Here is a 14,933-nt window from a genome sequence, read left to right as displayed (position 1 = left end):
GTTGCACAGCACAATGTGCACATAGATGGTGACACACTCAGGACACCCACTCGTGATAAGCAACAGCCAGGAGGTTGCAAAAGTCAGGGCCACTTCACTGCTGAGCCTGGGCAGACATTACCCTGCATGGTGGAGCCTTTTCGCTGAAGCAGCCGTGTCCCAGGCAGCAAGGACAGCCATCATGGAGAAGCGCTGTTCCAGGAGCAAAACACTTAAGAGGCAGCTGGAAGTGGCAGCAGCACCCCAGTGAAAAAGCAGCTTCCATGGGTGGTATTCAGCATAGCCAAAGCACAGCCCCTAGGGACACAATCTGACAGGTGACAAACTATCTAAGGCTACAGCTCAATCCCTGCAGGGCCCCAAAGTGTAAGGGGTCGTAGACCCTCAGCTGCAGGCTTTGCTGGGGGGCTGAGGGCCATGTGCACATGGGTCTCAAGCTGGGTGACCATGGCTGAGAGGCCAGGGCAGGGTAGCTTACAGCCAGCACACCTGCCCTGGGGACATGGGAGAATCACTTCTTGTGCCAGGACACAGCACCCCACTTCTCACCATCACCCACAGCTCTGCACAGCTCCCAGCGCTCCAAGACTGGGGCAGAAAAAGGGAGCACACATCTCAAGGAAAAATAAAAAAACAGGAAGAGGATGAAGTTGGTGCTGGAGGAGCAGAGAAGTGTGCACATAGGGCAGGCTCTGCCCAGGCTGCTGCTCACTAAGTGCTTGAACCATCCATCACAGCAGGAGCACACCAGGGTGCAAATTCAAAGGGACAGGGCTGCTCAGCTCTCTGTGTATTACTGGCAAAGGAGACAAGAGATGCAACCCCAGCACTATTTTTCACAGACTCCTCTTTCACACCTAGCCTGAAGGCAAAGAGAATTAGTTGCATGACTTGAAAATTGCACATGGTCCACAGCCACAGGACACCCAGGTGCATTGGCTGCGCTGGAAGTCTTCATGCTGCTGGGAACAAGGGAAAGGAAGCAAGGTCCCCAGGGAAATTGAGAGAAGGAGAGACCTCCACAAAGAGCTACGAGACAGCACAAAGCACTGCACAGTTTGACAGAGGGTGCTCTCAGGCATGTGATCTCAGGCTGGTCCTCCCACAGGACAGAGGAGTGCACAGCCAAGGATACCAGGGACGAAAGGAGGCCCTAAAGAACAGAGCAGAAAAGTTGGGACACCTCACCCTAGGATAATGCTCTCCTATGGGGCACTTTACAGCAGTGATGCTAGCCAGGGACAGATCTGCAGCAAACACACACACAAGAAGAGATGAGAGCTGTTGGAGCACCAGCCAAGACTTCCCTCATGCCATGCCAATGAGGCTGTGCTGGGTCCTGGGCTCCATGGTACCCAAGGGACCAGGGAGGCAGCTGGGCATCAGAGCCAGGATGGAGGAGGGAGGGTGGAAAGATAAGGACAGGGACACAAAGGCTCCTACAAAGTGAGAGGCAGAAGGAGAAAGAGAAGATGGTGCTATACAGAGAAGTGAGAGGAAGGGAATGAGACGAAATACAAGAAAGGAAAAGCTAACCCAGTACCAGAGCAGCCCAGCAGCCACCAGCTGCATCCCTTCAGGCCACATGAGAACTGCTGAACTCGGCACGCAGCTAGGTGCAGACCCAGAGGAGCAGTGCTGACCTGCTGCGTGCGAAGGGAGAGCTGTGCTGCCTCCTATCCCCACCTGAGGCAGGGAAGAGAAGACCGCAGCACGGGTGCAAGGCCTGGGATAGGTGGTGCCATGTGAAGCAGTCACAAGATGTGCAGCAGAGCAGTCTCAGGTCCACGTGGCGCAGCCCAGCAAGACAGAGCTCTTCTGCTCTACTCGCTCCTAGTTCAGCTTCCCCAGCAAGCAGAAACAGATGCTCAGAGGTACAAAATTTGCTCCTGCCACCTTGGGAAGTGATTGAGTATGAGACAGCTGATCCATAGCCCACTGCGCATGAGAAGTGCTGGTCATTGGAAAGCTGCTGCTATTGTTTTTCAGCTCTCACGCCAGCCTCAACGCTCCCAGAGGAGGTAAAAGATGCCCTAGAAAAGGTATGCAGTGGTGCCAAGTGGGACTGTTCCCAGCAAAGCAGAAATAGGGCCCTGCCCATTGCCCAAGGGGCATGTGAAACCTGTAAGATGTGCACATACAAATGAGGGAGCAGACCCAGCCCAGACCCTGGGAGCAGGGACAGGTCTCAGTCACCCCAAACCACCTATCAAAAAACCAGTAGGAAGCTCTCCCTTGAAGGCACTTGCAGGCTAGGCCGAGACAACTTACAATTAGGAAAAAAAAAAGTCAGTAAAGCCATCAATACTGGAGTAGGATTTGCTTTAAGCATAAAATGAATCATTGGTTCTACACTCAAGACTTCCGTAAGAGCCCCAGGCAAGTGCCACCAGGTCTTGCGGCCCTTCTCAAATTCTCTGGCTCTGGAACCCAGTTTTCCATATAAACCTTCTCCTTTTGGGCCAGCCACCATCAACCCAAGAGGGGGATGTCACTGGGTAAGAAAAAGGGTAAGGGAATACAAAAACTCACACTCATGCACTTGGGAGATGATAGAGAACATTTGGTGTTTCCTTCAGAGAAAGGGAATCTTTATTTGGCCCGTGGGGGTGGGAGGATAAGGGAGATAAAGGGAAATCAACTAAAATGGAATGATTTGAATGTGCAAATACATCAGTGGCCACCAGGGTGGGTCAGACAGGAACATACACGAGACACAGGTGGATTGCACTGATTGCCGTTTCCGAAGCAGCTCAAAAACAAAACAAAAAAGCCCTGCACCAGTTCTATCGTACCATTGCTAAGTACCAAAGCAACCCTCCCAGAGTCAGTGAGACAGGCTCGCTTGGTTAGTGAACCGTTTCCGTGGCAGGCGGGCGAGCGCCAGTGCTCAGAAGGCATGCTGGGGTAGGACTCTCACACGCTCCTGTTCCCCACCTCCTATGGCGCCCTGTGTCTCCAGCCTGCTCAAACACTCCAAGCTTCTTCCAAGAGCTTCTTCCAGCTGTCCCCGGAGCTCCTGGACCCCCTCCAGCTCCACCTGCAGAGTGTGGTCTCTCGCAGCGCTAAGCGGACACACCGCACAAAAGGGAAGAGGGTTAGACAGGCTGCAGCAAGCGCACACTGAATTGGCCCCTCCATCCAAGACTGCCACTTATTCCAGGCGCAGGTCCTGCGTGCTCCCCAGGCAGCTCGGCCACCTCTTGCCTCACCTCTAAACCATCCCAGAGCACAGCTATCCCCCAAAAAGGCTCCAGCCCATGGTAGGGGACTCCTAGTCACAGCTGTTCTTCAGTACTTACCCCAAGCACTCCACTTATGCGCTCTCTTGCTATCAGGTAGCTCAAATATCCCAGAGGCTGCAGCCCCATGAAGGGCAGGGGATTAGTGCAGAGGACAGAGAATGCAGGCCATACTGCGTTGCAGGATAACTGCCTGGATAAGCACCTAGATGGATCCTTATCAACCCAACAGCTGTTTGGGAATTTGACAGCAGCCTCTGAAAGGTGGCCAAGTGTGGGTGGGAAACTAAGCTGGGAAGGGATAAGCCAGGGAACAGAGATGGAAATCCCAGGGCCTGAACGAGAGGTGGCAATGGGGGCAGTTGCCATAGCATTTAAAGCTGGCCATTGCAGCCTCTTCAAGGGAAGAAGGCAGCCTAAAACTTGGACTCCCAAAGCCGCATTTGTCCGATTCTTTGCCCAGACTCCCTCCTTTCCACTGAGGGCTCTCAAACTTACAGAACAATTACTGCTTCAGGAATTGCCCCACTGGACCACCCACGCTTGCCCTAGCAGCGGAGCAGGGCAGCACAGAGCCAAGGCAGTCTTGCTTACCTGTCTGGGTGCGTGTGAAACTTTACCAGGCTGCCGTAGAGCTGCCTCTCTGCCTGGAGAGCCTCATTTAACCGATTCCTTTCAGCCACCAGCCCTTCCAGCATCAGCAACAACTGGTTGGAGAGAAGAGACAAGACGCAACACTTAAAAAAAGAGACAGAAATCAAAGGAGGCATCTGGCTGCTTCAAAGAAACAGGGGCTTCCCCATCCTCTCTTGCTTGTGTCCAAGTGATGAGGTTGATCAGTGTCACCCCTGGACTCTCAAAAGACTCTGCCCTTGAGACAAGTGCTGAAGGGAACCAATCCTTTCCTCTGTATTCCCCCTATCATACACAGCCAGCTTCCAAGAACAAGCACATCTCGGCATATCCAAAGGCTGAAAACAAAGCCTCATAACGGAGCCCCAGCAGAAATATAAACACATGCAAGCTTGCCCCACATGGCACACTACCTGCTGCCTTCTGTTTCCAGTAGCCTCCTGTCCTCGTGACTCTGCCACGGCCACTTTCTCCCGAAGCACCAGCACTTCTTGCGTCAGCCTTTCCACGGCTGGAATTTCTTCGGGATCCACCAGCTGCATCTGCAGATCCTGAAAACCAACAGCAGGAGAGCTCAATGAAGAAGGGATCAGTAACAAGGACAGCTGGACCTTCATAATCCTCTCTGGAATGCAACTGCCAAAAGTTTCCAGTGTTTGGAAAGACCCAGGTCTCCTAAGAAAGAAATGCCAAAGCACCCAGAGTGTATTAGGCACAGACAACAGCCTGAAGCAAGAACTGAGAAGGTACACAATACAGTGTTCAAAGGACTCTCAAAGAAGGGTGTTTGGTACACATGGAGCAAAAAGCCAGATAACACCACTCTGAGGGTTTGAGGCCTTTGCCTTCTGGCCAAAGTAACAGAAAGGGCTGTAGGCAAACCAGTAGCAATACCATCCATGGACAGACAGCCACATTACTCTGAGGATGGGGGGGAAAAAAGAGATTCCTCTGCAGCCTTGCCCCACAGAACTGACCCAGCACGGTGTGTTATCTCACCTTGATGAGGTCCTCTTTGATCTGGATAGTCCTGGTCAAGGACTCTATATCTGAGGCCTGCACTTGCAGCTCTTCCTCCTGCGCGGCCACGACAGACTGGAGAGCAGTGAGCTCCCGCTAGGGAAGGAAGAGAAGTCCGTGAGAGACTTCAGAAAGCCAACACCCCACTGCAAGCTGCTGCCCCGTTTCTCTCACTGGGGGTACCCTCACAATACAGGGGGTCCAAAACCTTCAGTGAGGGGCAGCCCAACAGTCTCCTGTAAGCAAGGGAGATCAGCACAGGTTCCATCACAAGCTCACCCTGCTTTCCCTTTCCTTCTTTGCCATTAGCTCCAGCTCCTCTTTGGCATTAACAAGATCCTTCTCCAGTTCTGCTGCTGACGTCATAACTGCAAAGACAGCTTGGTTACTGCAGGGATACCGTGTGTCAGTTCTGACCCCAGAATCAGACAGAATCCCTCTTTGGCAAGACAGGTCCACAATGCTTGCACTTCTCATCACACTGCCTCTTTAGAAAACACTCTTCTTCTCTGCTTGATCCTTAAACAGCAGCACAAAGCAACAGCAACATCTGTTGTCCCACCCCTGGCAAAATTCAGGTGTCCTGGCCACAAGGCAAAACCCAAACCAGTTGCACTTGTCTCAGCCCAGCCTGGATCGTAATCATAAACCCTTCGCTGGACAGGGTCAGCTCTTGCGTAGAAGCACCTCACCTCAAACCTGACACCAGCCTTTCTTTTTCCCCATACTCCCATCCTCAGACATCCCTGAACCATCACCCAAAGGGGAGGCACAGCTTTATTTCAAAATACTCACTTCTGCTCAAAGCTCTTTACTCTCTCACAGTTTCATGTAATCATGTTTCTCCCACAGCAAAAAGCCCTGGTCATGTTTGGGGACCCTGAAGGAACCCGTCACCACACTCACCTCCCTCTGTCCTGCAGCTGCTGTCCCCCTGTGGGGGTCTGGCAACGGCTGTAGCTCCACAAGCTCTTTGCAGTATTTCCTGAAAACACAAAAGCCTCCAGGTTTGCACCTTTATGAGGAACCTAGCACTTGCAGCTTCCCCAGAGCTCCAGGACAGCAGCAAAGCTGCTGGCTGCTTTGTTGATGCCTCTGATATGTGAGAAACCAATGAAGGGGATCTAGCCAGGCAGCAGGAACAAGTGAATTGCACCCAATCTAGAAGCTGTATGTGTGAGCAACAGGGCACTGGCCTTGTTTTATTTGGCACTGGGAGGTTGCTGGCAGTGACCGTCTTCATAGTAAGGATTAAACAGGTTTCACTCAACTGCAGCAAACCCATCTTTCAATTGAGACTCTACAAAGACCTACATCTTCATCCAAAGATGTGGCCCAGAGGGACCATGCAGGAAGGAAAACACAGAGCTTGGCCCATATATGTGTCCCTGGAAGTCTCTAGAGTTCACTTTGATCCCGGGAATAGAAACGAGCAACCTGTTTACAGCTGCTTAAAAACATTCAACATGTCAGCTCACCAACAAACCATTAACAGCTGCTCAAGTAGGAGCATGGCATATGTAGCCCTGGAGTTGTGTTCAGCCTCAAAAGGGTTTTTAGCAAAGCTGCTTTAAAAATACCAGCTCCAATTGTGGAAGAGACAGCAAACAGCCAGCAGGCTCTGCCAAGAATTAGTGGGACCTAAAATTAGCTCCCTTGTCCCCTCCAGAATGTGACAATGTCAGGGAGGGGATTACAATACAGCGAGGCAGCCCAGCCCAAGGAAGGACTGGGTCAATGCTGGAAGGTCAGAGGGTGGATTTCTTTCATACTCTCACGTGCCCTAAGGACTCAAATACTGCCTGATCAAAATGAAAGGAGACACTGAGTGACAAAGGCTGGTGGAATCAAGATCAGAACATCCAGGCAGCATTTCTGCTCCTCAGTTTCTTCTCTTCCTCCTATAGGAAGTCTCTTCCCTAATCCCACTTTCATTTCTATCATTCTCTGTGGTGCTCCACTCTCTCCCATTTCCTTCTGCGGCAATCAGTTCCCTCTGGAGCACCGAGGCCACAGGCAGTGAAACACAGTGCATGATTCTTACTTGTATGGGCTGTTTGTCCTGCTTCAACAGCCTGGTACCAGCCAACTGGGTCCCGACAGGCTCCTTCCCCAACACATGCTGGCGTAGGATTTGTAACTCGCAGCTCCTTTCAGCCAAAGCGTGTGCCATCTTCTCAGCAGCTGCCTGATTGAGTGGGAAAAATAGGGGAAGGCAGGTCTGTGACCAGGGGTCCCTGTCCCTCACCTTCCTCAGAGACTAAGGGAAACCATCTCAGTATTCATCTGTCACTTGAGACTGGAAGTGCTCTGCAAACCAGCCTGGAAGCTACTGATCCTGGCCACTCACAGCGACTCCACTGCAACCCCCCCATCTCTACTTGCCAGACAACTGCAGCAAGGCTTGGCCTCTCTACCTAGAGAGGAACAAGCTCCTCAGTTTCTCTTACCCCATTCAGGAGGGGAGAAAGACAGAGGACACACAACAAGGAGGAGATAGTGCCTGGCCTTTTAGCCCCCTTTTTATGAAAGGAAACTCAATGTGAAGTATCTTGGGTAACAATGAACTGCACCCAGTGTGCAAGAGTAGGCAGAGTAGGAACTGTAGCTCTTTAAGGGGCATTTACATGCCCAGGACCACGCACTAGTTTGACTAACGTGTAAGCTAAGAGGCAATGAGCAGGGCTTCCTCAGGCTTCTGTGCTACAAAAGAAAACACCTATCTTCCTTTCTGGTCTGCTAACACCCGTGTGAAGCAGCAACCCTCCCACAGCCCTTTGCTGCCCCCAGCCCAGGAGCACGGATACCTAGGAGGATCTGCACCTCCTTTCCTACCACACAGACAAACCCTGCCCAGTCTGCTTGATGACAGGGATCTAACACGTGAACACTGCTGCAAGAGCTGCTGCTTTGTAACTGCTCCGATGTGATGGGATGAGACCAACCTAGAAACAGCTCATGGCATCTCATGTGGTTCTTCGACACTCAACAGCTTCACCACACTACACCAACAGCAGCCAGAGAGCAGCTTCTATTTGCTTAATGCAAGGCAGAGCCATCCACCCCAGCCTGCCCACTGCAGCACTGCACACAACTCACTCTGCTCTGCTGCTCCTTGGTGCTCACAGCCTGCAGCAGCTCCCGGATTTCAGCATCATGCTCTGTGGTCTGACGGTTCCTGTCACTGAGGAGGTCCTGCAGCATTTTCTCCTTGTGCTGGAGACGCAAGCACAGCTCCTCTGCTACCTCACTCTGTCCTGGGCCCAGCTTGCACAGCAGAGTTGCTGTAAGCTCCTGAACAAGGGGGAGGAAGGGAGAGATGGAGACATTGCTACCATCAAACTGCAAGCTATTCAAGGACGAACAGCCCTTCAGCCTGGGTGTAGCTGAGAGAGCAGCATCTCAGCAAGCACAGGTGTTTACAGGTACCAAAAGCAGCTAGCTTCCAAAGCACTGGGCACAGGTTCGAGTGCCCTCCTCAGAGGCAGACAGCCAGGAGGCTCTGGTTTGGGACCACCCTGTCTGCAGACAAACTGGCTGAAGGCTCACAAAGCCAAGCTAAGGTCTTACCTCCACTTCCTTGTTCCTGTCATGCAGGCAGGTCTGCAGCTGCTGGATGATTCCCTCCTGCTCCTTCTGCCTGCTGCAGGATTTGGCCTCAATCTCCTCCTTGAGCCAGCGGAGGTTTTGGCAGGTTGCCGAGACCTGCTCTAGTTCCAGGGTTTTGGCTTTCAGGAGGCTCTCCAGGCTCTGGGGACCACAACAGAAGCAGCTCAACCAGGGACAGAGACTTTATCCTGAATTAAGCAGAACTGGAAATACCAGTCTCTCCTACTAATGGAGTCACATAGATTCACTCACCCCTGTCCTCTCCAGACACCACACTCGCATCTACACCCAGCCCAGAAACACAAGCGACCCAGGAATGTACCCTGCACACAGGGCCAGAGGAAGGCCAACACCCTGCAGCTGCTCCTCAGCAACAACCAGAGCATTTACAGGAAGGTTTGTCTAGCACCACACCACAGCCAGGCTGGACTCCACACGCCCAGGTACAAGGACTCACATGAATGGTAGTCTCGTTGCTGGACAGGACATTGCGCAGTCTCTCCAGGTCACTTCCACGCTCCCTTATCGAGAGATGGAGCTGTTGCAGCTCTTGCTCCTTCTTCTCCAGTGCACAGAACTTCTCATCTACTGCTCGCTAGGGTGAGAGGAGGTGATCGCTCAGAATGGGGTAGTAGGGGGCTCTGCAGCCCACCACTCACTGTGTGGGGCACCTCAGCTCTCCCTTTCAGAGGACTCCTCTGAAAGGCTGAGCCATGAAGAGCATGTAGAAGACATGGTTGCCCCTGGGGTCAGCCTGGGGCTGCACCGCTGATTGTAACCCAAAGGCTGAGCCTCAGGGAAAACTGAGACATCACCAACACTGTGCTCACCTCCAGAGCAGCATCCCTGTCACTGACTCGCTGCTGCAGTTTCTCCAACATGGCATTCATGGCTGCAGGGCTCTTGTCCAAGCTTTGCTGGCATTGCAGAAGCTCCCTTGATTCCTAGGGGTCACACACACACACACTCCTAGTCAGTCCAGAAACCCCTCAGAGAGCAACACAGGAGAATCAGGGCTAACTATCTCCACCCCCAACATTAAAGGACAGTAGAGTCCCAGCACCTGGGGCTGGTTGACTAGCACCTGCCAGGGCTCACCAGGCATTGCTGTGGGCTGACGTACTCAGATACCTGTGCTTTCTTCCTCATCTTGGGAGCCCAGAAGCATCTCTTTCCATCCCTTCTTCAACGGGCATGTGTGAAAGCTACAGACTAACTTTTGCATCGCCAAATACCAAAGGAGGAGCAAGGGCCCTGGCTAATTATGCTCAACTTGAATCTTTCTGCATCTCACCTGCAGAAGCTGTTCCTTGCGAGCCAGAAGCTGACTCAAATGCTGAACTCTCTGCTCCTGGGCCTGCAGCTCACGGCATTTCTCCCACTCCACAGTCTGGAGCTGCTGAGCCTTGTCCTGCAGCTCTGTCTGCAGCTGCTGTACTACAGCACGCAGCTCCTGTGAGGGAAAAGCACATACCTTGGCAGTCAGTCCTCAACAGACCTGTAAACAGCAGGCCAATCTGAAGAAGCCAAGAGCAACAAGGGCTGTGGGAACAGCCAAAAATGCTCTGCAATACTACAGCTTTCCCATCTTAAAACACACTTCCACAGTGATGAAGTCTGAATTTATTTCATTCTCCAGGGTAACCATCCATCTAAACCCCTTGCTCTGGCCACAGGCAGAGCTTTACAGTCAATCACAGCTAACCTGTGCAGCAGTGGACATTAACTTTGTAACATCACAAAATGAGATGGGACATTTGCACCAGCCAAAGACATACAAGCGACAACACACCCACTATCAAGTGTCTTTGCTGATTCTAAATCCTCAGATACGAAGCTAAGAAGGCTGGAGAATTCTCCCTGCCACATGTGACAAGGGATTAGCCAAGTATGCCCGGACTGGTATAGGCAGAAATGATGAACGAGAGTGGAGTACTGACTACATCAGTGCTGCTTAAGTTGTGTAAACCCAGAGACTTCCAGTCTAAGTGCTTGTCATACCTGGTTGTGTTTCCAGGTTGCCTCTTTCTGCTGCTCTTCCTCATGCACTATGGTCTCTAGGAGCTGGGCTGCTCTCCTGGCTTCACCCAGTTGATGCTCTTTCTGGCGCTGAGCTCTTTTCAGCTTCCGCACCTCCAGCTTGGTGCAGAAAAGTGTGTTCTGAAGATCTAGCAGTGACACTTGCTGCTCCCGGGATGAGAGTGGGCTCTCTGACATCTAACAAGAGTGAAAAGCAGAGAAACTCAGAGATTCACTTCACAAGAGGGATTTAAAAATCAGGATCCCTGCAGAACAAAACCTGATGTATTTGAGGCTTTCCAGGGACATACCTGCAACTGTCCCAGATGGCTTCTGTGTAACATGTCCCGCAGCTTGGCTATTGTCTCATTCTGCCCTTCAATGATATGGTACAGCTCTTGTGTCTACGAATCAAAGGATAGGAAGCCCAGTCATTGGCAAACCAAGCACAAACTCTCCCGTCCCAAGCCTCCAGCATGGATTATGACATGTCAGCATTGCACAAAAGTAAGAGCTTTGCAAGAAATAATTTAATGAGATCCAGGATGCCTAGCAATGGCTTAAGCATTCCTTTTCAGTCACTGCCTACAGGGCTAGCATACTTTCCTCTTTCGGTGAGCACCACCCTGTCCACCCAAAACTATTACCTTACTCTCTTTGCTCTTCAGGGCCTCATTCAGACTCTGGATTGTACAAACTTGCTTCTGCGACGTTTCTTGGACAGATTTTAATTCCAAATTCAATTCATTCAGCTTTTCCTGTAACAACTGAAGACAGAAATATGTTGGTTTTTTCAGTCCTGCCTAATGCTCTACAAAAACACCCTTAGGACTCCCTCCACTCCTTACTCAAGTCCATACAGCCCAGGTGTTCACCAGATCAAGATCAACGTGGCTCCCTCTAGAGTCTGTAAATACTGTCTGAGCTGGGTGGAGACCGGTGAGTAAACACAAAGCCTTCAAGTCCCTCCACAGGACTGTTCCAGTGCTTCTGGCCCCTCCAATGCAGCCCCCATGCGCAGGGCGGAGGTTCCAGGCTTGGGTTCTCATATCATACTGCCTCCCACATACTCCAGGAGAGTCTTGCTTGGACTGCCCAGCAGCCTTCCCAGTTTCTATCATTTGTTTCTGTTCCCTTAAGAGGAAAGGGGCTGCTTCAGCCCAAAAACCTCCCAAGAGATCTGAAAAAAAAAAATCAAAATGGAGAAGCTACACATTCTAAAAACTGTCCCCTTTGCGTCTGAGGTCCTCCAGAGCATTGCAGCTGCCCCTTTAACAATCTTCCAGATGCTTCTCTAACTGTCTCCTTTGACCACCCAGGCACTCTTGCAGCAACTGCTGGTCTAGGTAATTCTACATTTGATCAGATCAATGGCTTATTTAGCCTCAAATTCTGGCTTCAGCACAATAGAGTCTAGCCAGTGCCAGCATGCCAACAGCATGGCTGCAAAGGGGAATGTCTCACTAGTCTCTGTGGCTGGTTTACAACCCGAGAAACTTTTGCCATTCACATCTTCACCCTGAAGAGGCTACCATCTCAAACAGTTTAGGACAGTTTTCTGCTTTCACCACAACGTTCGTTCGTGACACAGCACACGTACATTTAAGCAACTGCTTGTTAGCATTTCTAAACAGGCTGCCTCTTGGCATTCTTAGTCTTGGATGATACGCATATTCCTTGGAACTTACTCAAGCCTCAATTTCTTAAGGAGTGGGTGCTGCCACATGATTTCCTCTTGTTGTTCATTAGTTTACACACCTGTCATGTTTTCTCTTCTCTAAGAGACACTCCCCCTAACCTGTTTAAACACTTCCAACTCCATTTCCTGGGCCCTGGGCCTCTCTTTCCCTGTCAACCTTTGTGGTCCAGGCAGCTCCAACAGCTTACAGCTGTCCCCACATTTAAATAAAGATCCCATCCCAATGTTTCTTCCCATTTAACCCCTCTGTTTCCCCAGTGGGTATAATTTACCTTAGAGTTCAAGAGCATGACTAAGAACATCTACCCCTCACAACACATGTTAAATTTGATCTGCCTCAAGACAACTCAGATGCATGTTTCTTTCCTAAGAAAGCCTTTAAATTCAAATGAAAACAGGACCCCCTCTGCGCTGATCTCCCTTACTGCTTGAGAAAAAGAAGGCAGCTGTCTCAAAAGGCAGGTACCCTTCTCTCCTGCAACAGGCTCAGCCCATGCAAATTCAAGAGACAGGGAAATAGCTCTGTGCATCTCTCCTTCACCAGCTCCCAGAAGGCTCACCAGGCAAGTGGGAAGTTCTTCCAAAATAATGGTTTGCAAAAATTAACATGCAAAATTTACACAGCCCAGCTGCAGAAAAAAGTAAATGCTTTTAACTCAAGCTGGCAGACAACAGCACTGAGAACCATGCGTCAGTGCACACCCTTGCTGGAACAGAGGTGTAGATGCCTGCCTCTGGCCAGGCTAGGAGGAATCCTCCAATACTAATTACACCAGACTCACTAGGCACCGAACTTGCTCTTCATGAAGAAATACCTTGTTGGCAGCTTCGAACTGCTGGATTTTGCCCTGCAGCTCTGCAGCACACAGATCGGACACGTGCTCCCCTGCTGTAGGGTCACCTGGAGCCAGCTGCTGACGTTCATCCTGCAAATTCTGAAAAAAAGTGAGATATGGCTCAAGTCTTGCACTGGCTACTTCCATTCAGCTGTCAGCCCTCGCAGCATGGGCTTGAACATGGCCCACTGTGCTTTTCTAACTGTCTCCAAAACATCATGCTGCCCGTGTCTCCCTTCACCTGGGGGGCAGACTGGCACCTGGCAGCTCTCTGCCCAACCTGCCAGAAGCACCCTGCTGCCCCGAGGCTCTGGTTGGGCTCCCTGTCTCTCCTCACTCGCATACGGTGAACCCAGCAGCTTGTCTGGCTCTAACCACTGCCTGCAGGCTGATGATGGATCTGATCCCCACACCTGAGCCACATCCCTGAAACCTCCCCTCCTTCCCATGTGCCCTGCTAGCAGCTTCAGAAAGCTTCAAAACCAGCACCAAACCAACACCCTTCTTCCCACATTCTGCCAAGCTTCTCTGTCTTAATCAAGCCCACAACCTTCAACCCTTCCCCACCAGCTACACTCCTGCCATGACCTAGCAGTCACCCCCTGCTCTGAACCCCTCCACTTGTGATTCTCTGGGCTCTCCTTTCATGCTCCAGCACCCATGCCATGTGTGATTTCCTGCAGCTCCACAAACTGTAGCAAATTTAGTGCCACAGCTGAGATTTTTTTCATGACATACACCCATTTATTGAGAATGGAAACAGCCTGCTTTCTGATGCGTGGCCTGCCAGACCCTGCTGGCTGAGCACACACTAATCCCTTGTCATCCCTTCTTACTATTTTGCTACCTCCTGCCTAGTGAGTTGTTAACTCCTTATAGCAGCATTCAAACCCAGCCACGCACCCCAGCCCTCACAGGACTCGTTGAGTATTCCTGAATATTATCAGTGATACGAGATTGATTGTACTGGTGTCTTGTTTTAAGTGGGAGCCCTGGCAAGGGCAGGGTTGCAGTGCAGAGGCTACGAGAACGCAGCAGAGCTTTCCAGAGCACACAGGAGCACCAGCTCCAGGCAGCACAGGGAGAACAACCACCAACTCTGACTAGCCCTGTCAGACTGAATCCTCATCTTCAGCAGCCACAGAAACACCGTCTCTGGGAAAGACAGGCAGCACAGGCGAGCTCCTCCAGGCCTGTGCATTGCCCCTCACATAGAGAGGCAATGCTTCCCTTTACCCTGATGTTTTGTTAAGATTTTAGTGAAAACTTAAACAGTCACAGCACGTAATTTCAAATTTGCCCAGCCAGAAGACTTCAGATCAGACAGGGAGAGTGGCTGGAATCTGTCACACAGCAGCTATTTTGAAATAACACTGACAAAAAGAAAATGGGGCGGGGGGGGGGGGGGGGGGGGGGAGGAAAACACACCTTTCCTCACAATTTGCACATTCCAAAGAAAAATAAGCAGAAAGCCCGCAAAGAGCTAAGAGCAGGGAGGGGAAAGGCAGAGCCACCTCCAGAGTCCAAAGTTCCAAAGCCCAAGCTGCCTCCCTCGTGCTTCCCTGCAGCCATGTCAGGAGCATGGCTCCCCAGTGGTTTCTCCTACATCAATATTTTACTGACAATCTCTCCTCAGTACAGCTCCAGCAATGTCAGCACACGCTAACCTAGACAGAACACTTCTTTAAAAAGTAAGAATAATAATCATGGCATTATCTAAGCCTGCCAAGCTCACATCTGCCCAGAACACTGGGTCAAAGACCAGCTGTCAGCAGGGCAATGCTTCCCTTGCTGCCAGCACAGCACTGCAGGCAGCTGCAAGAGTGTGTCTGACTAAGGCTTAGTTTGGTGGCATTTTCCTGGGGCTGCAGTGGT

The 14,933-nt window shown here is 51.2% G+C and overlaps 1 protein-coding gene across 4 annotated transcripts in view; it reads right to left on the bottom strand.

Moving 5' to 3' along the window:
- Positions 1–14,933, bottom strand: part of LOC115348724 (phosphodiesterase 4D interacting protein) — a 35,207-nt gene that overhangs the window by 9,021 nt on the left and 11,253 nt on the right. For all 4 annotated transcript variants that reach the window (XM_030031825.2, XM_041127810.1, XM_030031824.2 and 1 more), the window contains 16 exons: positions 13,038–13,157; positions 11,171–11,290; positions 10,835–10,927; positions 10,506–10,721; positions 9,799–9,957; positions 9,335–9,448; positions 8,962–9,099; positions 8,466–8,645; positions 7,995–8,189; positions 6,940–7,083; positions 5,802–5,880; positions 5,175–5,263; positions 4,875–4,991; positions 4,289–4,426; positions 3,837–3,949; positions 2,938–3,065 (listed from right to left, as the gene is read on the bottom strand). In XM_030031825.2, the coding sequence (XP_029887685.1) occupies positions 2,938–3,065; positions 3,837–3,949; positions 4,289–4,426; positions 4,875–4,991; positions 5,175–5,263; positions 5,802–5,880; positions 6,940–7,083; positions 7,995–8,189; positions 8,466–8,645; positions 8,962–9,099; positions 9,335–9,448; positions 9,799–9,957; positions 10,506–10,721; positions 10,835–10,927; positions 11,171–11,290; positions 13,038–13,157 (2,143 nt within the window). The remainder of the gene's footprint in view (positions 1–2,937; positions 3,066–3,836; positions 3,950–4,288; positions 4,427–4,874; positions 4,992–5,174; positions 5,264–5,801; positions 5,881–6,939; positions 7,084–7,994; positions 8,190–8,465; positions 8,646–8,961; positions 9,100–9,334; positions 9,449–9,798; positions 9,958–10,505; positions 10,722–10,834; positions 10,928–11,170; positions 11,291–13,037; positions 13,158–14,933) is intronic.

Source organism: Aquila chrysaetos, chromosome 12, assembly GCF_900496995.4.
Source record: "Aquila chrysaetos chrysaetos chromosome 12, bAquChr1.4, whole genome shotgun sequence".
NCBI lineage: Eukaryota > Metazoa > Chordata > Aves > Accipitriformes > Accipitridae > Aquila > Aquila chrysaetos.
The sequence above is the reverse complement of the archived record's forward strand: the minus strand, read 5'-3'. Positions and strand labels throughout refer to the sequence as shown.